This window comes from Oreochromis niloticus, linkage group LG6 (assembly GCF_001858045.2).
Source record: "Oreochromis niloticus isolate F11D_XX linkage group LG6, O_niloticus_UMD_NMBU, whole genome shotgun sequence".
Lineage (NCBI taxonomy): Eukaryota > Metazoa > Chordata > Actinopteri > Cichliformes > Cichlidae > Oreochromis > Oreochromis niloticus.
In genome coordinates, this window is record NC_031971.2 from 12,654,825 (window position 1) to 12,681,364 (window position 26,540).

At 43.3% G+C, this 26,540-nt stretch overlaps 1 protein-coding gene and 3 long non-coding RNA genes across 6 annotated transcripts in view; 1 reads left to right on the top strand and 3 right to left on the bottom strand.

Moving 5' to 3' along the window:
• Positions 1–13,987, bottom strand: part of myo15ab (myosin XVAb) — a 57,264-nt gene extending 43,277 nt beyond the window's left edge. Inside the window, exons 1-12 of the mRNA XM_025908292.1 lie at positions 13,611–13,987; positions 10,786–10,923; positions 8,124–10,678; positions 4,570–6,801; positions 4,354–4,473; positions 3,928–4,245; positions 3,520–3,717; positions 2,998–3,230; positions 2,276–2,681; positions 1,904–1,986; positions 1,405–1,468; positions 1,171–1,280 (exon numbers count right to left, since the gene is read on the bottom strand). Coding sequence (XP_025764077.1) covers positions 1,171–1,280; positions 1,405–1,468; positions 1,904–1,986; positions 2,276–2,681; positions 2,998–3,230; positions 3,520–3,717; positions 3,928–4,245; positions 4,354–4,473; positions 4,570–6,801; positions 8,124–10,628 — 6,269 coding nt within the window. The 5' untranslated portion in view covers positions 10,629–10,678; positions 10,786–10,923; positions 13,611–13,987. The remainder of the gene's footprint in view (positions 1–1,170; positions 1,281–1,404; positions 1,469–1,903; positions 1,987–2,275; positions 2,682–2,997; positions 3,231–3,519; positions 3,718–3,927; positions 4,246–4,353; positions 4,474–4,569; positions 6,802–8,123; positions 10,679–10,785; positions 10,924–13,610) is intronic.
• A 6,348-nt stretch (positions 13,988–20,335) lies between these two features.
• LOC112847036 (uncharacterized) lies at positions 20,336–21,972 on the bottom strand. Its single transcript, XR_003220318.1, has 2 exons — positions 21,614–21,972; positions 20,336–21,441 (listed from the first exon to the last, which is right to left on the bottom strand). It is a non-coding gene; the product is annotated as an uncharacterized LOC112847036 (long non-coding RNA).
• Positions 21,973–22,356: 384 nt separating this feature from the next.
• LOC102079598 (uncharacterized) lies at positions 22,357–23,868 on the bottom strand. 3 transcript variants are annotated; one of them, XR_001222958.3, is made up of 4 exons: positions 23,666–23,868; positions 23,456–23,580; positions 22,594–22,695; positions 22,357–22,479 (listed from the first exon to the last, which is right to left on the bottom strand). It is a non-coding gene; the product is annotated as an uncharacterized LOC102079598 (long non-coding RNA). The 3 variants fall into 3 exon arrangements; XR_003220319.1 differs by having other exon boundaries at positions 23,456–23,868; XR_003220320.1 differs by having other exon boundaries at positions 22,360–22,452; positions 23,456–23,868.
• LOC102079530 (uncharacterized) lies at positions 22,394–24,777 on the top strand. The gene is made up of 2 exons (XR_267308.3): positions 22,394–22,529; positions 23,892–24,777. It is a non-coding gene; the product is annotated as an uncharacterized LOC102079530 (long non-coding RNA).
• The last annotated feature ends 1,763 nt before the right edge of the window (positions 24,778–26,540 follow it).

Consider the following 26,540-nt stretch of genomic DNA (forward strand, 5'->3'; position numbering starts at 1 on the left):
TACAAACACACACACACACACACCAGCTGTATGTGCATGTCAGCTTGGTGTGTGTAGAAGTGGCAGTGAAATCCATAACCAAACTCTCCCTTGGCAACAGACCATTAACAGTGTAACGCGAGCCTGTTACTAACACCTGAGAGTGCTGGCCTTTAACACCTTTATTTACCACCGTACAGGATCTCAGAGCACAGCTTACGACACATGTAGACAGCGTATGCCTACACAAACACAGCTGTAAAGGTTTCACTTAAAGGTTTAACCTCTTAATGCCTAGTGTATCACATTTGATACGTGGTGTTTTGTGAGTTTTTGAGACTTCTTCAGTTTAGAACTACAAGGCTAGTGCCGTCTAGTTCCATTACGTTTGAAACAAGGCAGATATCTTCAAGTCTGATAAATCCAAAACCGGGTAGTCTAGAAAAATAAATAAATAATTAAATAGTCTAGAAAGGGGTCTTAGATCATAAAACTTTTAAGAAACATCCACTGGCTGAATCGAAACTCACTTTCTGTTAATATATAATATAATATTCAAAAAGCTTAATCTTTGAAATCTTTTAATAATAAAAAAACACAACAAAAACAGAAACTAATAACAGTAGGGATCTGGAATTTGATTTCCTAGTAGGAACGTGTCTTTCTTTATGAATGTCTTCAGGCAAATCTGCGATGGTCAGATTGGATTTATTTGTTTTGATTGTTTTGTTTTATCTGATGAATTGAGACAGAGTGACCCACAGAAGATTATCATTACAGGTAAGATTAAAATGTGTACATTAGATTGAAATTGAATTGAAAAGAAATGTTTCTTTCAGTAAGTTCAGTAATTTTCTACAGAAAACAATTAGGTCACTGAAAAAAAACGCTTTCAGATCATGACTTTTTTCTTAGTGAATTTAAAAAAGTAAAATACAAAAAAGATTTTGAAAAGTCTGATTTTTGTCTTAGAATTGTGACTTTTTGGTAATTTCATGGAAAAATGTCTGACCTTTGTCATAGTTCTGAGACAAAGTCAGAATTAAATCATTTCAAGCCTAAGACTCTTCTGCAGATTATTAATAGCAAAATACTCAAAAATGGCATATCTCGCATTATCTTTTTGCAGAAACTCTAACAGGTCCAACATGCAAAAGCCCAAAAAAACACACACACAAACACAGATCTTACGGGGGGTTATCACTCAGTCCATGACCTTCATAAAGGAGCACCATGTCTGTCCCGTAAATGTTGAGCAACTTGTATGGATTCACGGACACAAGGATGCTGCCTATGTAGGTCTGAGTGGAAGACAGAAATGACAGAAGGACAAAAGGGAGGGTAAACGAACTGAGGCAGCTGGCAGTGTCCGTGACATTTTATGATATTAGGTTATTTAATTTGCAAATGAGTGATTTAGCATACATAGACAAGATCCTGGTCGTAGCGTTTCTTCAGGTTCATCAGAACAGTGGTCTCATTCAGCTCACTGAAATTAAACACAGAAAATTAAAATTCATGTCCTGAGCACATATTGTCCCGCTGAAGCAGCACTCCCACTCTCACTTTGACGTCCAGCATTAATTGGTTTTCAAAGACACTCAAGAGCTCTCTGATTTCCTAAGACTTGTAGTTAAAAACAAAACAAATATCTAATGCGGGGTTTTTGCTCCGGATGTGAACTGGTCATAGATCAACAGATCTACTTGGGTGTAGCTTTGTTTTTTGTTAAATAACACTCACATACTTAACATATAATTTACATAATTATAGTGTTTCAAAGCTTTTCAGAGCTTACAGGGACACTGGGAACAAACAAGCCACAGAATAAACTGTGTTACACTCTGCTCAGGGAATAAACTGCTTGTAAGAGTGTGATATAAGTAAATAAGAAATGAGGCTGTTAATAATGGTTTGTGCTTACGGGAGCTGTGTCAAGTCCTCCATTCCCTCCGCCCAGCGTTTAACCCTGTGGCTTGTTGTGGGCATGCATAGGATAGAATAGATCTGGACACACATGAAATTTACATAATTAGTCAAGCACTCACAAATAACAAAGCCTGGGGTGTACAGTCACGGCTCAATGCATAGCTGATGCAAAACATGCAGAAATTCGGATGTTTGTGAACTCTACGAGGAAATGCTGCTAGGGCCATTTAGCTTTAAAGCTTCTCAGTTATTGCTTGAATAATCTGTACATTACGCTTGTTCCTATGCCAATCTATTCTCCACCAATTGTAAAAAATTATAGAAACTTAAATCCTCCTAAAAATGGGTTAATCTTGCATTCGGGTACCTTGTCATACCAGCTTTGACCTGGTACTTTCGGCCTGGCTCTCTCTCTCTCCGGAGCCCAGTCTGGGTCCTGAGCCTTTCCATCCACAAATCGAGGTGCGGGTGAATATCCTTCTAACACCCCATCTTCTTTGTACATCGACCACTTAGATAAATTCTGGACAGTGCCATGTGGTAAAACCCTCTCAGCTGCCCAAACGTCCTCACCTCCATCCCCTCCTCCTTGAGCATTTCTGGCCCAGTGGCCTGAGCGTGGCCCATACGGAGGAATCACAGCATAGCGATTGTCCTCACCCTGCAGTCCTGTTGGCACCGTGTATGAAGCATAACGAAGGTGCTGGTTTTGAATGGCATCAGACAGACTTGGATTGTGGAACTGCCGTGTGAGAAGAGATTTATCTGGAAGCCTGATGGATGAGAAAATTGATGAATAGCATGTAACTGTGGCACACTGGCAAAATGTGAACACGAACATTAAGTGGGCCTATTCTCTAGTGTGTGGAGTATACAAGACTAAATGCTGCAAAATGGTCAAAATCAAAGTATAAAGAACCATCAAACATATGTAGATTTTATACAGTCAACTGGAGATGATTTGGGTCTGTCTGTTAGTTAGTTTAAATGAATCCCCAGCTCGCAGATTGATTTCCTAGCAGGTTATTTACCTGGAAAAACCTAATCAGGTCACTTGTGATAGTTTCCAGTAACAGAATAGTTTCCTACCTGTAACTGGCACCACGCATATCTTCCTTCTGCAGCGCAGCGTATAGGTTGGGAGGTGTGGGTCTGGGCGCACCTGACAGCACAGAGTTTTCTGACAGATGATAGAGACCTGTAGAACGAAGAGCTCGGTTTTGCCTCAGAGCAGATGAAAGGTTTGGAGGCTGACCAGGGATTACCAGGGTCCCATCAGGAAGACGATATGATGCACTTCGAAGGTTTGCATTCGTAAGAGCCTGAAGGAGGCAGAGGAAAAGCAGAGAAGTTACTCAAGAGTGCAGTTTAGGTCACTAAAATGTCCCTAATATTACACTTTATTTCAATAGTCTGTAATAGCTAGAATGTTATGCTTAACTTTAGAAACAAAAAACAGCAATAAAAACATAAATAACAGCAATACAAATAACGTATACTTTATACTTTATTAAATAGTATAAATAGTAATAGTAAATAGTAAATAGTAATAAATAGTAATAGAGTACTGTAGCAAAGCTAAACTATATACTATTTTTAACAGGTACACACTTTAGAGAGATCAGGGCCAACTGGCTTCCGTGGGTCAATGATGATGGTTCCATCGGGCAGGGTGTAGGACACACCCTTTAAATAAGGATTCTGCAAGGCAGCTGCCAGGTTGGGGCTCTTCGGTTTTCTTGGGTCAACGATAATAGTTCCATCTGGGAGCATGTATGAAGCTCCTTTCAAGGCTGGGTTTTGGAGAGCCTAAGTTTTAAAACAGAGACAAATGATTTAGTCATCAGTGAATTAAAGAGGCACCTCAGGTCAACAGTGATTATTAGCCAAACTGGAGCCATGAGAACTTTTAAAGACATTATACTCATACTTGTTAACTTTTACACAAGTCCTACTATGTGGGGAAGAGAGGGTGACTTGAAAGAGAAATTCATAGCACATAACACATCAATAACTAACCTTGGCCAAGTTTGGTGATATGGGTGTATTGGGGTCTTGAACCCCTTCCGGTAATTTGAATGAGGCACTCCGCAAGGCGCTGTTTTGGAGGGCACCGGAAAGGTTTGGAGAGACAGGTTTGCGTGGATCAATGATGATGGTGCCATCTGGCAAGGTGTAGGATGCACTTTTGAGGTAAGGGTTCTGAAGTGCTGCTGCAAGATTGGGGGACTTTTGTTTCTTGGGGTCAATCACAATGGTCCCATCGGGGAGAGAGTAGGAGGCCTCACGCAAAACTGGGTTGCTTAGGGCCTTAGCCAAGTTTGGGGAAATGGGTTGCTGAATGAGCAAAAACAAAGAGAGAAAAATGTATTAAAAGATTCCTTATTTTGAACAAACAGATGATGAAAAGAATGAGTTAAGAAAGGAACATAAGGCATGGATTACTTGCTGTCTAGGATCTATAATGGTCCCATCCGGAAGAGTATATGAAGCAGTCTTAAGGTTCTGGTTCTGAAGAGCTCTCGAGAGGTTAGGAGACATTGGCTTCTGAGGCATACGAGGGTCCTATGTGGGTAGAGGCAGAGTGTGAATTACAAGAGTATAATGTAATGAGGCAGCTGTTGTTGTAGCCTACGTAACTGGCATATTCCATTTACGTACCCTGATCGATCCATCGGGCAAGACATACGAAGCTCCACGAACTTGCTGATTTTGCAGGGCATGGCCAAGCAATGGGGAGGAACGTGGATCTGCATATGGTGAAACCAAAGTTCCATCTGGCAGACGGTAAGACGCTTGCATCAACTGTGGGTTTTGCAGGGCACTTCCTAATGCTGGGGAAGAGGGTGGTTTGGGTCCATATGGAGATCGTCTGAGTTGCACAGGAGTGTGATAAGAAGCTTGGCGAAGGTTTGGGTTCTGCTGAAGAGCACTGTGGAGCTGAGGCCCAGCTGGTGCATAAGGGTTACGACGCTGCATCATAGGGGATCTCATAGTTGAGACACTCTGCAAACCAGATCGGTTTTGCAGTGCATCATGGAGCAGCGGTGCAGGGGCAGGCTCAGAGATATAATCATATGGCGTAACAACAGTTGGTCCGTATGGCAAACTGAACTGTGAAGTCTGATAGGAAGCTACGCCTCTTAGTCCCTGTCCATGTCTCATGGCTTCAGAGAGCACTGGAGATGAAGGTACAGATGGGGGATAAGGGGATTGAGGTCTACGAATAGGAGATATATAGGACGCTTCTCTCACTGCCTGGTTTTGCAGAGCTCCAGATAGTACCGGAGAAGAAGGGGACAGAGAAGGTTCAAGAGGTGACACTGGTCTTTGTAAAGGTGAAACATAAGATGCATCTCGTAGAGCTTGATTTTGCAGAGCCCCAGACAGCATAGGAGATGAGGGTGCCATAGGCTGACCATAAGGTGACACTGGTCTCTGGAGTGAGGGGACATAGGAGGCATCACGAATAGCCTGGTTTTGCATTGCACCAGACAAAGTAGGGGACAAGGGAACATAAGGGTCTACTTCAGGAACCATATCCTCCATCCCTATCATTTGGGCTACCTGAGGTCCAAGGGGGGATGAGAAGGAGGCTTGTCGGAGAGACTGGTTCTGCAAAGCACCATAAAGCATGGGAGAAGATGGGGCTACAAACTGATGTGACTGTTGAGTGTAAGGATCAGCATAGGGCATCATTTCTGGTGCATAAGTGGGCGAGTGGATAGCACGAGGGGGCAGGAGGGGGGTGGGCTGACGGGAGACTCGAGGAGAGAGGTGCGGGGACACGGAGTGCGGTATGTGTTTAATGGAAAACTGCGGAGAAGGGGGTGGCATACTTCTTACTGACCGCTGGGCCACAAGTGGACGTCCTCGAGCAATGGGACGAGGAGGTAATCTTCCAGATTCCCTTCTCCCCAAGGGAGCGCGGTGGACCATGTGAGGGGAGTGGAAAGGAGAGGAGTGAAACGAGGAGTCCACTGTGAGAACAGAAGACCTATTGCTTCTTATAGAGGAGGCACGAAAAGGACGCACATTCTGGGTTGGTGGGGGCACTGGACGTCCTCGGAGACCCATAGGGGAGGGTCTGACAGTACCTAAAGGAACATTTCCACCCATCCGAGGCCGGGCCACTGGTGTTGGATCCCTAAGCAGTCGAGTTGAGCGACGAGAAAGAGTAGGGGATGATAGGGCAGGCCGGGGCCCAGCAGGAGATAAGCTACGACGAGATGGGGAAGGAGATGGTCTTCTGCTGAGCTGTGGGGAGAGGGGGGGAGATACATGAGCAGGAGAGAGGTTGGGGGATGGTGACCTATGAATCTTTCTAGCTTCAAATGGGCTGCGGGCAGGACTGGGTGCTGGTGGAGGACTTCGCCTTCTCATGGAAGCACGAGGTGAAGAAGGTGGAGATCGTCGCCTCATTGATAGTCTTGGTGACGGTGGGGGACTATGCCGGATCATGGAGGCACGGGGAGAGTGGGGGGGTGAAGGACCTCGAGCCAGGGGAGAAGGTGATCTCTGAGGTTGCATTCTACGACGAGCAAGCGGGGAGGCCATAGGGGAGGAAGGAGGTGAGAGTCGCCTAGACATAATAGAGGGCGGTCTTTGGGCATTAATTAAACCACTCCTCATGGATGGCTGTGGAGAGGGACTGCGTCTTTGTGCAAACATAGGAGAGGATACTGGGGAAGCCATAGCAGAAGGATGACGTTGCATTTGTGGGGAAGGCATAATGACAGAACGGCGGGATGGTGTCGGAGAGGGTTGAATACGGCGTCCTGGAAGAGGGGACATGTTCGCTTGCTTAATGATCATTGCAGTTGGAGTAGGGATGGATGGTGGGCCATAACCCTGGTGCTGTGGCATCATCATTGGGTCAGTCATCATCTGCTGCTGAAAGAGCACAAAGCTTTATGTTGAAAATGGAAACATGGACTTTAGCTTGCAGTAATTTACAGGCTGTGAAAAGTAATTATCAGATTTGCAAGCTGATTTTGCCTGGAATATTATTTTTCATCAAGAAAAGGTTACACTAATTATTTCAAAGAACTATTTATCATATTGTTGGTCATGAGCAAAAAAAAAAAAGCAGCTACACCTTTCTAACATTGGCTTATTGATTATCTATCGCTATTTCCAGTTCAAATGAAATCAAATGGTTTAATGCTGCTATCACTAATCGTTTAGTGTTACATGTTTAGGTTTTAGTACTCAGAATCTAAAAATAGAAACATCCCGTCTCAGGATGCTGAAAAACTAGTTCATGCATTTATTACTTCGAAACTGGACTATTGTAATTCATTATTATCAGGCTGTCCTAACCCCCACCCCAAAAAAAGAAAAGCCTTCAGTCGGTAAGAGTACTGACAGGGACTGGAGGGAAAGAGAGAGCATATTTTTCCCATACTGGTTTCACTTCTTTGGCTCTGCATTAAATCTAGAATTAAATTTACCATATTACCCCAACTTCTCTCTCATACTGCTGGTTTACTTGTGGTTCCCAGAGTATTTAAAAGTAGAATGGGAGGCAGACACTTTCAAGCCACTCTTTTATGGAACCAGCTCCTAGTTTGAATTTGGGAGACAGACACCTGCTCTACTTTTAAGACTGGATCAGACTGGATCATACAACCCCAAACCCTCCCTTTGTTATATTGTGAAATGCTTAGGCTTCTGGAGGCTTCCGATGATGAATGTTTCTTCTTCACTCTCTTAGTTATTACTAATCTCTGGCTCTCTGGACAGTGTGTTTTTATTTTGTCTCCTTCCCCTCGCTCCCAACCAATGGCCGTCCCTCCCTGAACTTGCTTTTGTCGGTATCTTCCTGTTAAAAGTGAGTTTTTCCTTACCGCTGTCGTGGTGGTCTGATTGTTCCCTATACAACTGTAGGGTCTTTACCTCGCAATATAAACCACCTTGAGGCAACTGTTATCGTGATTAGGCACTTTATAGAAAAACTGAATGTTGAGCAATATTTTCTTTATTTATGGAATATGTTACTGCCACATTTCTCCATGTGGTGGGGTTATTTAAGACAAGAGAACTGTGTTACTTGAAAGGGCAGTGCATGTGTACTCTTTTGAATGTCCTATTTTTTCTTTTTTATATTCACATTGTGATATGAATCACACTGAAAGTCAGCAAAGACACCCTCCTGTGACTCTCTAGTTTTAAGAACGTTGTCAGGTTCAATGACACAGCACAGCTTGAATTACCTGTGGTGAAATCATCTGTTGTTGTGGCAGCATCATTTGCTGTGGCATCATTTGCTCTTGTGGTGACATGATTGGCTGTGACATCATTTGCTGTTGTGGGAACATCATCTCTTGTGACATCTGCTGCTGTGGCAACATCATTTGCTGGGGCATCGTCTGCTGCTGTGGCAACATCATTTGCTGGGACATCATCTGTTGTTGTGGCAACATCGGCTGCTGCTGCGTTAACATCATTTGTTGCTGTGGTGACATAATTGGCGATGACATCATTTGGGGGGACATACTTTGCTCTTGTTGTAACATCATCTGCTGCTGCGGTGACATGACTTGCTGCTGAGGTGATATCATTTGAGGGGACATCATTATTGGTTCTTGAGGGGGCAACAGATTTTGCTGAGAAGACATCATCATTTGTTGTTGTGGTGACATTGCCATCTGTTGCTGTAATGACATCATGCCACCAGGCTGACCTGGCGTGAGAGGAATCTGGTCTTCGTACTGGATTTCTGACATGTCTTCAAATTCTGGATCAGGCGGCAAAGTTGGTGGAGGAGGCAAGGTAACATCTAGACGTTCTTTCCCGAAAAGGCGCACTTGAGGTCTGGGAACTCTAAACGTCATCTCCCCCCCTTGAACTAAACTGCTATCATATCCATACTGATCCATCTGGCCAACATTCTGGTTTCCATACAGGTCCTGTCCTTGACCTACAACTTGGTCTCCAAACCCAAACACCTGTTGGCCTCCTGGAGGGAATCCAATTGCCTGCTGGGAGCTGAAGTCTTGGTATGGCATGCCAGCATCAGTATAGGTAAGTTGATAGTCCTGCGCGAATCCACCTTGCATTCCCATAGATGATACATAAGGGTTCTCATAATAACCTGCCTGTCCAATGTCATAATAGCCCACTTGTTCGCCACCATAGTAAACTCCCTGATTATTTTCATCGTAATAGCCCTGAGTCTGAGGGTCAAGGAACCCATCCACCTCTCCTCCATACACATGGTCCTCACCCATTAGTGCATAGTAGTCCAGACCCTCATCACCATACATTGCCTGCTGCTGCTCGTAAGCATAGTAATCAGCAGAGGAATAAGGGTTATAATAATCCCCCATGCTCTCATCATAAAGAACACCAGGATAATATTCTGCATTTGGATCACTGAATCCTTCATCCTCATAGTAACCAAGGTCATGATATCCTGCTCCCCCGGCCCCATTGTCATTGTCATAGTAACCATAGTGACCATGATTTCCATACGCTGCCTCATCTTCATAACCGTCATCATACCCTTCATATACTTTCTGGTATCCGTACACATCTTCGTCATGCTCATAACCATTGTTTTGGTAATCCTGGAGATAACGTCTGGAGCTGGCTTGCCGACTGTGAGCTCTACGCCCTTGCCAGCCATGCTGTCCCGAATTTTCCCGCATTTTGGTGGACAGGAAGCGTTTGGTCAGCCAGTTAGTTGCCGCTGCAACCTTCCCCAGCAGTAGACTTCTGTTCTTGAAGTCGTCAACAGGCCCATCACCGTCCTTTTTCCCAAATAAGCCTTTGAAGAAGCCCCTTTTCTTCTCATTGGAGTTGTTCCCTCCCAGGCGAAGCAGCATATAGGTTGGCTTCTTCCCACCATTTGCCTTCTCTTTGTCCTCTTTCTCCTTTTTCCTCTTTTTGCTGGCCTTGAATCTCATCATGAATCGAGAGGTGTTCTTCAGCATGGACTTCCGACGTTTCTTCTTAGCAATTCGCGTCTTTCTCTTCCCCAAACCCAGGAATAAACGTGAAGTACTTTTAAGCTTCTTCCTGCTGTTCCTGCGTCGCTTGAAGCCTGAAAACTTCATGAACATCCTGGACATGTTCTTCAGACCTTTCCTTGGGATTTCTTTCACTGGAAGTTGTGGTGTTTCCTCTTTCTTTTTGCCCTTTTTCTTCTTTGCGTCAGCATCGGATTTCCCTCCTTTATGATGGCGATCGTCCTTGGATTTTTTTTTGGATTTCCCATAATCCTCATCATCCTCGTCTTCCTCGTCATCTTCATCTTCATCCTCATCATCATCCTCCTCTGAGTCTTCACCACGTCTAGACTTCCCCACTTTCTTTCCTTTAGCTCCCCTGCCTCCTCGCCCCTTCCCTCTCCTATCATCCTCTGAGTCTTCCTCATCATCCTCTTCATCACTGAACTCTTCATCCTCTTCATCGCTCAGGAGGTCCTCCTCTTCCTCCTCAGACTCCACTTTCTTGCCTTTCCCTTTGTCTTTTCCTTTCTTTCCATCATCTTTCCCCTTGGGCGGTTCCTCTTTTCCCTTCTTCCCACCCTTTTTATCATCCTTTCCACCTTTCTTATCATCCTTGCTGGCTTTCTTGTCGTCCTTCCCTCCCTTTTTGTCATCCTTCCCTCCCTTTTTGTCATCCTTGCCTTTCTTTTCCTCCTCCTTCTTTTTCTCTGGTTCAGGTTTTCCACCCTTCTTTGCGTCCTTTTTGGGGTCTTTCTTGCCAGGCATTTTGGCTAAGGGCACACCATGCCCTCTCTAAGAGATGCAATGGAGCTGACCTTCAAAAGACAAATAGAAAGACATCACATGTGTAGAGTTTGGAAGGCAACACTGTGAGAATGTTTCAAGTTCAATAAAAGGCATGTTGTGTTCCAAAAAGTCTGACCTTTAAAAGACTCCTTGCCTTATATGTGCCTGTTTGACTTTGTGCCAGAGCTATATGCGGGTTCTGTATCTGTGTAAGGACAGGTCCACCTGGCCAGAGCAGTTTGACACTGCCCAGATCGGGTCCCCATGAAGGCTTCTGTGCAGGCAGATAGATAGATAGACAGATAGATAGATGAATGTCTGCAATCTCACACAAATACAAATAAGACTAACATTAATATTGCTGTCACACTCAGAAACAGCAGTAAAATGCATTTAGTAAGATAAGACAGTGTTCTTGTCTTAACACGAATACTGTCGTAATATCAATCCTTTACAAAGTGGTTAGAACTCATCCATCCATTCGCTTCCGCTTATCCTTTCCAGGGTCAGGGCAACAGTGCTAACCACCGTGCCGCCTGGTTAGAACTCCTATCTCTATATTACAATATGAAGACATCATCTAGAAATGTCCAGTTTCTATCCAGAAATCTCTAATAAGACTTTTTTGACCCCAACTTAGCGATACACAACCTCAGTGAAAAGAGCCGTCATCTATCAATGTCCAGCTGTACTATAGGCTTTAAGGTCAGCTCTAAAAGCCTTCTGTAAATTGCAATTCTACATTAGTATGCAGCGTGTTGACTGTAAACCTCACTGCAAACTCTTTGAAAGGAGATTGTTACTGTGTTGATTTTACTCATTTCCACACAGTTTGATCCCTACGGCATTTGCGTTCGTGCAATTGCAAGCACTGAAAACACACAAACAACATATGGAGCTGTTTCACCAGCTCCAGCTCTACTCCCTCTACGGTCCAGTCAGTGCTTCATCTGTAGACTCGAAGTTAAAGCCGCACTCATTCATCCAAACTCTCGCCGTCATAGTCACCTCCACTTCACTGACAAAAAAAACGTCACAAAAGAGGAAGTGCTGCGCTCTTGGCTGGGGTCTGCAGTCTTCAAATCTGACGTGTCCTGTTTGCAAGTTTCTTCTTCAGCAAAAAGTTGTTGTTTATATATCTTTTAAAACTCTGGGCAAATGTCTTTGGGTCACACCGAGCTCCTTCCTCTGACCTACTCTGTCCTCTGTTGCTCACTACAACACATTCTCTCACTCAACACGCCACTCTGTTCACAGAGCCCTCCTCAGAGTGTGTGACAGCCAATGTGCGTGTATGTGCGTGTATGTGTGTGCATGTGTGCGCGTGTGAAGGAGAAAAAGAAAGGCAGATTGGTTGCCTGGTTGTGTGTGTCTTTGCCTGTGCGTATATGTGTAGGTTTAAAGAGTTCCTTTTGGCAGCTCGTAGAAGGAGTCTTAATTTGTCATCTGGCTCTACAGGTGAAACTTGAGATCTCTGGGCGGCTGAGGGGGCGGGGCATAAATAATACAAAAGGTTGAGATAGTGAGAGAGAGAGAGAGACAGAGAAGGATAAAGAAAGATAGACAGACATGGGATGCATAAGATAAGCCTGATTGACAGTAAAATGTCATCATCCCCACAAAGATGTAAAAAATAACAACCCTTACCTGACCACCCAGACACACATTTATGCTATCTAACCTTAAATATTCTCTAACTCTGTTTCCTGAACTCTGTCAGCTGTGTACGTGTGTGTGTGTGTCCTGCTCACACAGGCTTCTTTTCAAGAAATATTATATTTAAACAGCCTCAAAATGAGCAATGCAGCCACCACCAACCTACTTCCACATACATAACAGCAGAAGAAGGAGCAGAGGCAGGAGAAGCACCCACTTGCTAGAGATATGACGTCTTCCCTCTAGGTATCAATGACAGAGGAATGACTCTCACACTCACACACACACACACACACACACACACACACACACATACACAGAGAGCCAGTGAAGGATCAGTAACAGGGCTGTGATTATTAGTGCCATCAACCAAATTATTCCTCTTCGAGAGGGAAGGGGTCGGATTGCTGGATCAGTCCTGTTACAGAGTATAGGTGTTAGGTTGCCAGATCCTGATCTTTTGGTCTCTGGATGTAAGTCTATCTGATCATTACACACCAGGAAAGGGCACAAGCACTGCATGTGTGCACCGGGTTGCTCATAAAGATGCCTTTGAGTGGGTGCACGTGTGTATTAAATAGATGGAGAGTGTGATGAAAGAGTGTTTTTTTTTCTTCCCCTGGCTTTCCCACAGTTTGTTTCAAACTGTACATCCGCCTTTGAAGGAGAATGAAAAGCTCTTATCAAATGTGAAAAGCTCTGAGCTGCAGCCAGTCTCCCTTTTCCCAAAGCAATCGCTGCTGGCAGGTGGTCCTCCATCTTTTGATAGAATTTGTAGAGAAGAGACAACATAGAGAAACTGGGATAAATGCCCGGGAGGGGGGGGAAAAAACAGAGTTATGACAGAGGTGGACTTGATGAGGCTCATCAAACGCATTCAGGTCCCAAGGGGAAGCTGTAGACCATCTTTGTCACTTTGTACACATACATCCACACACACATGCACGCACACATACACACACAGTAATCTGCTGCTATCTAGTGGAGCAGCATTACACCTGCAGCACTTCTGGTAGTCAGGAGTTGGTCGGATATCAGGTAAGTTTACAGGCCTGTGGCAAAAAGCTTGCACAACACACAGCAGTTACCTAACAATTCTGCATTTCCTTACATGATTTAGTTTAGTCTTATAATAACCGGCTGGGAGAAACACCGGGCAATCCAGATCCAGGAAAAACATTATACTGCAGGAGAGAATAAGACACACCAAAGCCAAAGCATGCAGGCAAACAGATAGATGTGCACTGTATGTGGGAGGCATGGAGGGAGGGGGAATGGGTGTGGATGTATGCACCTATAACCCACCTTTCCCTGGCACACACCAGACCTCGGGAACGGGCAGCCTCACGTTACTGGAGCTCCATAGTCACGTTTCACCATCCTCCTACGGGTCAAAATAGGGCGAAAGACTAAAATCAAAATAAATAAAAAAAATCCCCTTTTTAATAAATAAAAAAAATCTTAATTACTCAGCTTTACGCCTTTGCTGCTGCTCTAGCGGGTCTCGAAGCAGAAGGGGTCGGTCTGCAGGGAAGAAAAGTGTGCCACCGGGAACGGAGGATGAATATTTAACGACCGCTATTCTTCGGCGGCCGGCCGGGGGCTTGAGTTCCACACACTCCGGTGCGAAGAGATAAGGTCCCCCGGATGGGCAACAGCAGTCATATACACGGCGGCGCACGCTGATGTATGCAGTGTAAAAAATAAACAAGGAAAGCACGTGACATTCATTCTTAATAAAAACGCGGACGTGAACTTATTAATAAACAGCCCCGCTTATTTCAAAAGATGGAGCACCATTAAGTGGGGAAAAGTTCATTTCCCCTGCAGTGTACCTGCCTGCTGGTCGGAGCTTTGTTATACAGTGCGCGTTTTTTTATTCTTACATTAAACACTTCCTCTCATCCGGACTCAGCAACGGTGGGAAAGTGTGTCATGAGATGGCTCAAGGGGGAAATGGAGCATAACAGATGAAGGTGAGAGTTACCACAACAACAACAACACACACACACACACACACACACACACACACACACACACACACACACACACGCAAATGTGCCATTAACGTCTCCACATGAGCAATCCTTCTGCTGCCCGCCAGATGGACCCGCCTGACAACAAACAAACTGCAGAGAGCCACAAACTGCTGCATCTCCACTGGATTCACTCCATAACCCAGACGACCTTGCCGTCTCCCCCCCACACATGACCGGCTGGCCCGGCTGTATCAAAACAGGTCTTGGCTTTGATATAAAACCCACTGTGGCGAGACGCGTAGCAAGAACACCTCGCTGGTGTTTAAGGAAAAAAATACACACACACACACACAAACAAGCCTTTGGCTACATCGGAGCTATTTTTGGCACTGTTAAGGAAACAGTGACTTACATGCTATAGGGTTCAGCCAGTCAGCGGATTTGTTCGGTTTTTGGTTGATATCTCTCATAGTTGTTGCTTCCAGACACTACAACAGGTAGCGCAGGTAAAGTAAAGTCGGCTGTCTAGACTCAGCTCGTTTTTTAAAAACCATATTCAGAGCTCTAAATGTGAACAGCTAATGTGCACTAAACTCATCGTAGACGTATGTCATATTTAGTCTCACATGACGGGCTGAATCAGGTGACCCTGAATCCTTCCTTAGTTGCGCTGGGCTGCTGGGGTCTTCCCATGATGCACCGTGTTTCTTCTTCACTCACCTTCTCACTCACTATGAGAGTGTGTGGTTTATACACCACTCTACATTTAATCGTTAGTTATTATTCATCTCTGGCTCTCTTCCACATGTCTTTTGTCTTGAATTACCTCCAACTGGTCAGATGGTCGCTTCTCCCTGAGCCTGGTTTTCTTCCTGTTAAAAGGGAGTTTTTCCTTCCCACTGTCGCCAAAGCGCTTGCTCATAGCAGGTCGTGTAATTGCTAGGTTTTCTTGATTTTCTTTCTATTTTTGTAGGTTACCTTACAATATAAAGGCGCTTTAAGCAACTGTTTTGTTGATTTGGCACTATGTAAATGAAATTGAACTGAACTGAATGATGGATGTAAAATAACCAGAATATAAAACGAGTGAAAAATATTTTGCTCAGAGAAAGCATTTGATAGTGTGCCAAAAGTGGAACTTTGGTATTGTAAGAGGAAGTCAGGAGTGGCAGAGAAGTATGTAAGGGTGGTGCAGGAGGTGAATGAGACAGTGGTGAAGTGTGTGGTAGGAGTGACAGATGGATTGAAGGTGATGGTGGGATTACATCAGGGGACGGCTCTGAGCCACTTTTTGTTTGCAATGGCGATGGACGGTTTGACAGATGAGGTCAGGCAGGAGTCTCAGTGGACTTTGATATTTGTAAATCACACCTGCCAGAGTAGGGAGCGGGTGGAAGAGATGCTGGAGAGGTGGAGATATGTGCAGGAGAAAAGAGGAATGAAAATCAGTAGAAGCAGGACAAAATACAGTATCTGTGAATGAGAGGGAGATAGGTGGAAAGGCGTAAGGAGCAGAGGTAGCGAACGTAGTTTAAATACCTGGGGTTAACCATCCAAAGCAACAGGTGGTGCACAAGAGAAGTGAAGAAGAGAGTGCAGGCAGGGTGGAGTATTTGGAGTACATCCGAGGGACAGCCCAAGTTGAGTGTTTCTGAGAAAAAGTGGAGCTACCAGGCTGAGTGGGCTTGGAAATGGCTATATTGGACAAAGGATGTTGAACATGTAGGAAGACCACTGAGAAGATTCATAAATATAATGTAGGAGGACATGCAGAGGGTTGGTGTGACAGAGGAGGATGCTGGTGATGGGAATGAATGGATAGGATGAAATGGAGAGGGATGATCCACTGTGCTGACCACTGAAGGGAGCAGCCAGGAGAAAAAGAAAAATGGGTAGTTTTAATGTCTTAAGGCTTTCCTCAAATAAATTGCATTTTTAAAGTGGTGGATAATTTCAGGACTCCAAAAATTATTTGAGCAAATGGGAAGGAATCATTTTCAAATTTTGGTTAATTTGAAAAAGGTTAATTTGATCTGTAACCTATGAGGATTGATTTCAAGCACACATTGCCTCATTTTAGAATTTTAAAAAAAGAAAAACACCGGGAACCATTGAATTTGGTAAATGATAGCAGAGGGTATGACTCTCTCTCTCTGTCTATTTCTCTTTGCATGCTTCTTTAGTGATTTTTAGAGAGCTACAGGGTGGCAACAGCTTTGGGCATTTGTGCTATTTTATTCTCTTTGGATTAAAACTTTGCTTGAATTATTTGGCTGTTTTGGAGCTGTTACATCCAGAAGTTGCTGCGAGAAATTGTTGCTCCCCGACAATAGCTTGCTCTGGGCCCGAAAACAGTAAATATCAATCATGCTTGACATGTTCCTGGGCACCTCCGGAGTGAATCAGTCAAGGAAAGTTACAGTGTCACCCCACAGGCTGGAGCTGCCTTTCTGGAACAACGTATAGAGCAAAACCCAGTTACTCGAAGGTCATGCATCAAGTTACAGGAGGGGTATCAGAAGATAAAGATATACTGCTATTTGAGTGGAGAAATATTAGTGCAGAAGAATATAAGAGATAAACCATTTTTTTCTTTTTTTAAGGAAGAAACTAAATGCATGGCTTCTTAATGAAAAGTACAAGCTCCCCCCAAAAAGCCCTCCCTTGCTTACTTACCTTTCGAGTCTGAAACGGATGCGGTCGTGACCGTTCTTGCTTACCAGGCTTTGCTGGGTGAACGGCAGACGGGCAGAAGAGCAGTGAGTGGATCGCCAGCATTAGTTTTCCTGCTGAAGGAGTCAGCAGAGTCTCGAGCTGGAACAGCTGTTCTGAGACAAGCAGTCTCTGTAGCAGGTCAGAGGGTGAGTGTAGAGAAGTCCCACTGGGACAGAAGGACCTGTGCATGTGTGTGTGTGTGTGTGTGTGTGTGTGTGTGTGTGTGTGTGTGTGTTTGTCTGCATGCAGGAGAGACAAATCTATAGACTGAGACGGAGAGGAGCAGAGAGGTGGGAAGAGAGGAAAGCACCAGGGCTCATACGTTCATATCCACTTAACAGAGGCTCCACCTGGATAGGCTGGATCGTGGAGGACAGCGAGGCTGTCGGAGTAGTGAGGGCCCTGCTGTGTGTCCATCAGTTTCAAATAATCCCTGCTGCTTCTGCTAAAGTGTCCTTGAGTCACATGTTGAATCCCTTCCTGTTCAGAGACGCACCTTCCTGCTGTTGAACTCCAAACTGCAGTGAATTTGTTCCTGCCGCTCACATAAAACTGCTGTTTTTGTGCATCCACAGGCCAGATTATTGCAACCAAACATGGAGACTCGCAGGCAATGTATCCAATCAAACACCTTCTTTAATGAAGTGTGAGTTTGAGTGTGTGTGTGTGTGTGCACGCGAGGGTTAGTTAATGATGACAAATTGTCTTAAAACATCTGAGAGGATAAGAAAGGATGTATGACAGTTACTTATTGACTTACATAATGAAGAAGACCTGCTGTGGAGAAATTTTAAAATGTTTTATGAGGGAGAACATGATTTTCTGTAAAAAATAAAAAGAAAGAAGGACATTAAGTTATATATAAGTTATATATAGTTAGGTCCCTGACTATTTGAACAATGACACATTTTTATAGATTGCATTTTAAATCAGACAATCAAGATGTGATTGAAGCTTTAATTCAAGATATCATCAAAAGTTTTAGAGGCCCAGTGGAAATCGCTAAATGCTGTGCTTCCTCCTTGAGATGCTCTGCCAAGCCTTCAGCAGCCACCTTCAGCTGTCGCTTGTTTGTGGGTCTCTCTGTATTCGTTTTTGTCTTCAGTAATTGAAAGGCATGCTTTATTGGGTTGAGATGAGGTGGCTGACTTGCTCACTGAAGAGTTAGGTTGGATGAAGAGCTTTCTAGTCAGTTTTGCAATGTTTGGCTGAGCACAGAGTATAACTCTGCACACTTAAGAATTCTTTCTGCTACTTCTGTCAGCAGTCACCAGGGGTTTAAATGGGCTGGAACGGACCGGAACAGGCCGGAACGAGCCGGAACAGCATTCTAGCACCTTCAATTAATGAGCCATTAAATCTGATTGGCATGTTATTGCATATTGCTGCTGAATGAGTTCATCTGTTTGTGTGCTGCTGCTTGGTATTGCCTCCAGTGACAACATCAAGATACTTGCTCAATAATAAGAAAATAATAGCATGCTCGGTTGGAAATTAGTTTGCAGTTGGTATACTGTGATGCAGGCTAAAGTGGTAAACTTCATGTTGGACTTGTACAGAGCAGACATGGTGTTCAGGGTCAATGTTAGGTGTCTCAAAGAGAAAGGGAAAATAGTGCAAAGAATTAAGGTGGGAATTGACTCTCCTGGCTGTTTTTACTCATCATCACCAGTGACCCAGTTCCACTGGCAGTAATACAGTCAGCACTGCCTCCACCATGTTTGGCAGCTGTGGTATGGTTCGGATCCATACTTTACTCCTGCCACTATTCTGGTGTTTTACCAGATGTTTTCTGGTAAAGTATTATGTGGCTTTCCTGTTTTTGAGTGTAGCCAGTGGTTTGCATCTTGCTGTAAACTTCCTACATTTCCTCCCACAAGGGTGTTTCTTGATTGTAGACTGTGACAGGAAAACACCTACCTTCTTCTTTAACATTTTCTTAATTTAATGTGAAGTTGTTTTTTTTAACCATGGAAAGAATTCTGTGATCATCCACTTGATTTATCTTCTTTGGTCTTTCAGGTCCTTTGGTGTTGGTGAGTGGGCCACTGCATTCCTTCTTTTTAAGAATGTACCACATTTTAAATGTTGCTATTCTCAAAGTTTACTGTCATCAACATCTGTTTGGACCTCATATTTATTGAGACTTCAAACAAAAAGCTACCAAATGCAAGTTCAACAATCAAGTTTTATCCACTTAATTTGTCATGAAATAACAATGTAACAGATCTCACCTGGCCATGAAACTGCTTGTCAGTCTAAAGCCTCTGAAAACATATAAAATGTATAAAAATGTATTTAATTCCTACACAGTTACTGCAGTAGTTTTGTTTTGTGGTGTGTGGGGAAAGAACTACAAAAATCAAATGTGTGCGCTAACCATATGAACAAAAGAAAGTCAAGGAATGAAATGATCACAAAAGAAACAAATGACTGGACCCATGGGAATATATCAGTTAGTTTAGTAAAAAGCACGTCACTATAAATGAACTAATAGGTCATAGATACAGCACAGAATAGCATGTAAGCCAAGTGGCAATCAAGAAAACTCAGAAATTCATTTCTTATCTCTAAAGAATATATATATTTATAGCCCTTTGTTGTCTTTGTACATGTACAACAAAACAAACTCAAAGTTAACAGCCAATCACGTCCCAGATAATATTGGTTTGTGACAATATAATCTCCCTGTATGGGGACATGATAAATGATTGTGCATGACGGATTCCATGTAACCACATCATCTGTGGATTTTCTCAGCTGCATGTCATACTCTGATTATTGTGTCCGCATTTCTAACAGATTTTGTTTTTGGTTTGGTTTGTTATCACCAAAAGTTAATATTTTAGGAATAAAAAAAATTGCTGCTCAGAATATCTTGAAAACAAAACAAAACAGTTGAACATTTTAGAGTTTTTATTTGAAAGGTTTAGTGTAATAAATGAGGAAAGAGAGCAGGATTTACTGAAAGTAGACCTAATGAATTAATGCTATATTTATGAGACAACTTGGCTTTGATTTTAATGACTAGCAACCTCCCGTCACAGGATGATATCTGACTGATTGGTTATCTCTTACGGATAATGGAAAGTAACGTTATTTGTCTCCTCTACAGCTTCCGGGAATGAGCTTTCATTTACTAGAACAAATCTCTGGTATTTATCCACATTCAAAACATTTATTACAGCAAACCCACTTAGCTGTATTTCTTGAAAAGGGCTATTAAAACATGATTCAGCTTCAGCATGTCTCCCCTCTGGGTGTTTTGAAAACACAACATTGTAAGTTCGCTTGTGTAGCTTTAGATCTACTCCACTATTGAGAACATGAGAGCAAAGGGGCAACAGAGATAAAATTATCATGTTGTTTTCTGCACAGCAGGTGATTATTTGATCATCGGGAGCCACTCGGTTCTGAGATTCGGCTTTCATGTCGGGATGGTACTGTGGAACAGAGATAACACCTGTGTTGGCACTCGGAAGCACAGAATTGGAATTTATATGAAAAGCTGACGCATCTCGTAAGCTTGTTATATGAAGCCAAATTACAATTTCTGATCTTTGTAAGTAGAGGAAAGTAGGCAGTCCACCCGTAGTTGATATTTTTTTTTATTTAGACATGGAGCAGAGACACCTAGCAGAAGGGACAGCTGTGGCCTTAGACTTGGCAGACGTGCTGCTTGCTTTGACTAATTGTACTGCAATCTGAGACATTTATTCATATTACGCCTAATATGTGGAAGATGTGCAGCTGTAATTTATCAAATTTTTCTCTCTTCCCCTTTGCGTATTGATGTTCGGGAGCAGGCAGGTTCCATAAATTTATATTCAGAAGGGCTAACTTCCACAGATCGGCAATAACACCACACCCCACAGAGAAGACATTAAAGTACTGCATGGTCTACAAAGATACAGTATAATCATTCTTTTTTCAAGAGAGCCTTTAAAATGGACTTGGCATTTTAAACACTCATAACATGCAATGAAATTTAATGTGAAATCAAACATTCAGGTGAGCATTAAAAGAAGAATACGGTTTCATCCTCCAGCGCCCTTTATTAGCTCGTGGTTCACTAGCTGGGACAAATACTTCAGACAAAACCTTTCACTGTGCTTGGTTTTTATGACTGTGCTCCATTGCTCTTGCCGTTGTTGGAATGGTTTTCGTGTTCTCTGCCCCTACATTTAGGATGCTCGAAATTTAGGTTAGCACTGTAACAGGTGTCAGACTCAGAGGCAGAATCAGCGGGTAGGAGTAAGTATGAGAAAAGAAGCTTTACTAGGCATAAGGCAAGATGTAGGTCAGAAACAGGTAGGCAGTCAGCAGAGGCAAACAGGACCAGAAGCGATCGGGCAGGCAGCCAAAAGTCCAAAAACTAGCTGGGTTCAAAGTTACCAATGCAGGCAGGCACACTGGCAGGTGGGTAGATGCAGAGAAAAAGGCTGCAATAGACAATTTGGAGAACAAAGTTGAACTACTGGGAAGCTACATATAGCGTGGGTCTAATGGGGTAATGAGGTCCAGGTTTGTCGACAGGTTCGGTTAAGTAGTGAAGGTGGAAATATCCTAAGAGCCAGTGGCTAAAAATCAATACAGTGCATTCATATACTTAACTGTGCTACTCCTACTAATGTCAGCAGGGTTTCTGTGCTCTGCTCATAAAAACATTAAATGTGGAGCCTCAAAAATTAGGTTGTATCTATAGCAGACTTGAAATGAGACCTGCAAGCAAACACAGCAGGTAGTGGGACAAAAATAGGCTTTTACTTGTCAAAAAGACAGCATTTAGGTCAGTAACAGGTAGCCGGTCATCAGAGGCAAACAAGGCCAGGAGGGATCAGGCAGTCAGCCAAAAGTCCAAAGAAAAACTAGCTGGGGTAATGGTCTCTGTCTCTGAAGACAACAGGCTGCAGCAGACCTTTTCAACGCTGCACATTTTAACTTGGCAAACGAGAAAAAGCACAGGTGAAACTAATTTCATTAACGAGTTTGGTTCCATCAAGTGTCCCAAAGAGGCCAGCATGCACAGTGCAGCCATTTTTAATTGTATTAACTGCACCTGTGCAGACAACATGACAAGTCAAACTGTCTACTGAGCCGCCAGTGGGAGGATTCTATAGAAAATAGAGAATTGACTAGCTTTTACAAACAGAATGGAGCCGAGGGAAGGAAAAGCTTCAAAACTAATTACATTTATTTGATTAGCAGCGTCATTATTATACAGGCTTAGTTTGTGACAAGCTGTTCGCACTTTGAATGGCATCTAGGCCGTGGTGGTGGAGCAGAGGTGAAGTATGATCTGAAGATATGGAGCGGGGCTGCTGATGAGCTCAATCCAGCGAGTGTTGGCTGCTGGTTCTGAAACTGGAGCTGAATGTTGGCGGATGAGGGCTGCATTGATCTGACGCTAAAATGACAGCTCCCGGCAGCAGTTTCACAGGTCATGGCAAGATCTGATTGATTTAACAGAGTGGAGAATGCTTTCAGTAAGCAGATGTGATGAATTCAGAGAGAGAGAGAGGGGGAACATGTAAGTAAATATTGAAAGCATGAGACTGAACCTGCAATATTACTGGGCTGGTATATACACATACCGTGCAGCTGGAGTAATAAGGCTTAGCTGTGCAGGTGCAGAATCAGGTTTGCTTAGGAGTGGAAAATCAGTGCAAAAGTCTTGTAGTGTGCACTGGCATTAACTGGAAAAAGCAGTGGCTATGTGGGAAACTGGCAGGTTGGTGAGTAGCAGCAGAAATAAATACAAACAAGTTCATACGATAAAATAAAAGATCACTGAAGCTACATTAGGGAAGCGACAGTTTTAATTTCAAATGTTTCACCACTGGATCTGGACTCATAGTGTCTGACTGCATCACAGAAAGACAAATTTTGGAGAGTTTCTCTAGTAAAAGTTTTGAGTTTCCACAATGCACTTGCCTTATTTTGGACCAGGCTTGGCTCCCAAACTAGTTGCAATTTCACAAATTGTGGTTTCAGGTAAAAAGGCTTTGAACTCAGAAGCTTTATAGTTTTTTTTTTTTTTTTTACCCCATCATACATAAAAGGCTGATGGGGTATTGTTATCACGCCGTTGGGCAGGTGGGACACCCAAGTTTGTGAATGCGATAACTCGAGAACGAGGAAATGCAGGATTTTGAAATTGATACCATACGTGCAGCTACTAAAAATCTCACAAAAGTTCAAATCTCAGTGACTTTGAACTCAAGGTCAAATCAGAGATCAACATCTTATGAAAATCACCTAGAATTTTCTAATTTATATCATTGGTGCATCTGCTAAGAGGCTGAGGGGTAGCACTGGTGATGTTACCCGTCAGCCGGCTTTCAATACTTTTAAAGTGTTGAAATCTAAAAGCAAAAACAATAAAACAACCCAAAAGCCCATTGTCAAGCTCTACATGGAGTACAGTGAAGGTCAAACATTTAAGAGAAGGCTGACCTTTTGTGTGCTGAGTTGCACTTTCTGGATGAATTCTGTTTGGCTGCCTCGGTTTCAGGGTCCTGGTGTCATTCATGCTTTCTCACACTGAGAGAGCCATTGTTCATTTTATTAGTAACCATGTCCTATTGTGAAAAGGCAAAATGACTGTTGTTAAGATAAATTTGAAACCCCATAATATGAAAGAAAAGCATATGCAGGTTAACACACCTGCCAACCTTTTGTAAATTAACCCCTGCTATTGCCTCGAGGGACCCCCACTCCTTAGAAAATGCAGTCACCCAGTAGAACAACAGCGGCTGGTTAGCAGGCAATTATCCTCACATTGCTTTTCAAATGACCCCTTCTCCCTCTGACTTTTACAGGATGCCTATAAATGTTTATAGTTCACCAGAGCTTTATGTTCATTAGTTGCATGCTCTTTTTCTATTTACAGAAATTAAACAAGAGCCTAAAAGTAGAGCCAGGGACAAGTGATCAAGTGATGCCCTCAACAACCCCTCAGCCCCCTCATCCCCCTCATCCCACGCTGTGCTCTCTCCCTCCCTCTCTGTGCATGGGGAAGGCACAGGGCTCTCTCAGCTCGCTGCTGGTCCCAGTTGGCCACTCATGATGGTCAGTCCACCTACGCCACAGTGTTTTTGCCAGTTGCAGAAAAAGTACAGGCAGCAACAATTGTAATCAGGATGCATGGGAGAGGAGAGCCATCAAAGCTATTTCTTGAGCAAATTCTCCATTCCACATAGACTCACACAAACCCTCTGAAGTTGGCACGTGACTAATTAGCATCGAGATTTTGCCAAAGCTGTTTACGCTTTCTGTGTCTCTGTCTGTCACACCCCCCTCTGTGGGGAAGAGTAAATGAATGGTGTAGCCTCCAGTAGCAGCTGGAGAAAGTCAGCGATAATGTCAAGAAACAGCTGGAGCAAGTTCACCTCATTTAAGGCATGACACACTCACTTGTTTACTTATGACTCATATGCACACATCTCCGCATACATTGCTGTGTCACGTGAATCCAACCAAGCTAATTACCTAATTGGTGCATATGCAGTGTTTGTGTGTACATATCTGCATGTTTAACAGGGAAGTATACCAGCAGGAATCCACTGACAGGATGCTGATTCTAGCGAATGATATCCATTCTTCTTTTACACACAGTACTGTATGTGCTTACAATCCAAACAGCTTGTCAAAGTGGGGAAAAAAAAATCCACATAATCTCATTGTAATGGATACAGTTCGGGGTTTCTCACACAAAACATTTTTTCGGAGTAACATCACAGCTGTCCCAGTTTTCTCCAGTTTGGGGGAGTGCCCGCTTTTAAACCTGGCACTTCTGAGGAGGATGGATTTCTAAAAAGTGCTGAAGGGGCACTTGCTAACACTTTTACTAAGAAATCTATGATGAGACATTGAACGTTTGTGGAAATAAATCAAAAGTATGTAATTCTACAAAAAAATAGGATTTATAACACTGACTGCTCTGTGAACTGCTGCAATGAAATTTCAAAAGGCACATCAAGCTGGAGTCAGTTACATTTAATGATTTGCTGGCGCGACCAGACACTGACGTTACTGTCATTTCATTAAGTACACCTGAATTACTGACAGGTGCCAGACAGGCTGGTCTGAGTATTCCAGTAACTGATAATCTACTGAGATTTCTCCACACAACCATCGGCAGAGCTCACAGAGAATGGTCTGAAATAGAGAAAATATCCAGTGAGTGTTGAGGTCAAAGGTCAGAAGAGAATCGCCAGACTGCTTTGAGCTTGTAACAAGCCAACAGTAACTTACATACCACTTGTTGCAGTCAAGGTACGCAGACAAGCATCTCAGTATGGTCAGAGCCACTGCGTAAGTATCCGTTCATCTTGCACTTTTGATTAATTGTGAAGAAGCAGCATGTATTTGTTGTTGTATATTGTAATTGTAATTGTTGTATGTTGTAATTGTTTTAAATGCATAACCCTCTTCTTCCATATTTCTTTACACACAGTTGCTCCTGCAAAAGAGGGAAGCTTTACAAAATAAATTCCTTTACAGTTTTTACTATTTCTGCTTTTGCTTGCAATTCTAAGACCTGGTGTCTTTAGTAGGCCATTCTTTTCTACTGGTCATTGGAGCCCAGGTGCTGCACTTAAAATATGGTACATTAAGAGAAAAATCTCTGCACCTAACCAAGTTCTAAACTCTGGTTATGCCCCTGCACGATGCTACTCATGTCCCCTAAAAGTAGGATTTCACATGGACTCCCAACAGTTGCACAAAAGCTTGGAAAAACATTGCCTGGTGTGACAAATCTCAATTTCTGCTGTGACATTTGGAAGTCAGGGTTAGGTGGTGTAAACAATATGAAAGCATGGTCCCATCCGGTCTTGCATCAACAGTTAGTGGTGGCGGTGGATGGTGGTGCAGACTTTACAAACCTTGAGCCCCTTAGTACTAACTGAGCATTGTTTAAATTCCACAGCCTACCTGAGTATGAGTGCCTACCCATCATCTGATGACTGCTTCCAGCAGGATAACACACCCACACCATGTCACAAAGCTCTAATCATCTGAAATTATCTTCTCTAATGTGACGGTGAGGTCAGTGTAATCAAAAACTCTCCACAGTCAACAGATCTCAGTTGAGCAGAAGACCTTTGGGATGTGGTGGAACTGGAGTTTCACATCATGGATGTGGCACCAACAAATCTGCAGCAACTGTTTGACGCTATCACGTCATCAACATGGATCAAAATCTCTGAGCGTTGTTTCCAGCAGCTTGTTGAATCTATGCCATGAAAAATTATTGCAGTTCTAGCAGGTGGTCCAACCCGCCAATAGCAAGGTGTAGTTAATGAAGCAGCCAGTTAATAAGTAATAGCGACACTAACTGTATGTCAGTCCATAACAGCATGTTTGTGACATTCTCATGGGTGCAGGGTATCACAAATAACAGTGGCCATTTGGTATCCAAGTACAAAGTATCGTAGAAGATTGCACAGTAGGTGGAAAACACCCTGCCTTCGACGGGAGACAAATGATCCCACTGGAGCCATATTAATGTGGCCTTCACTGATCACATCGAGCACAC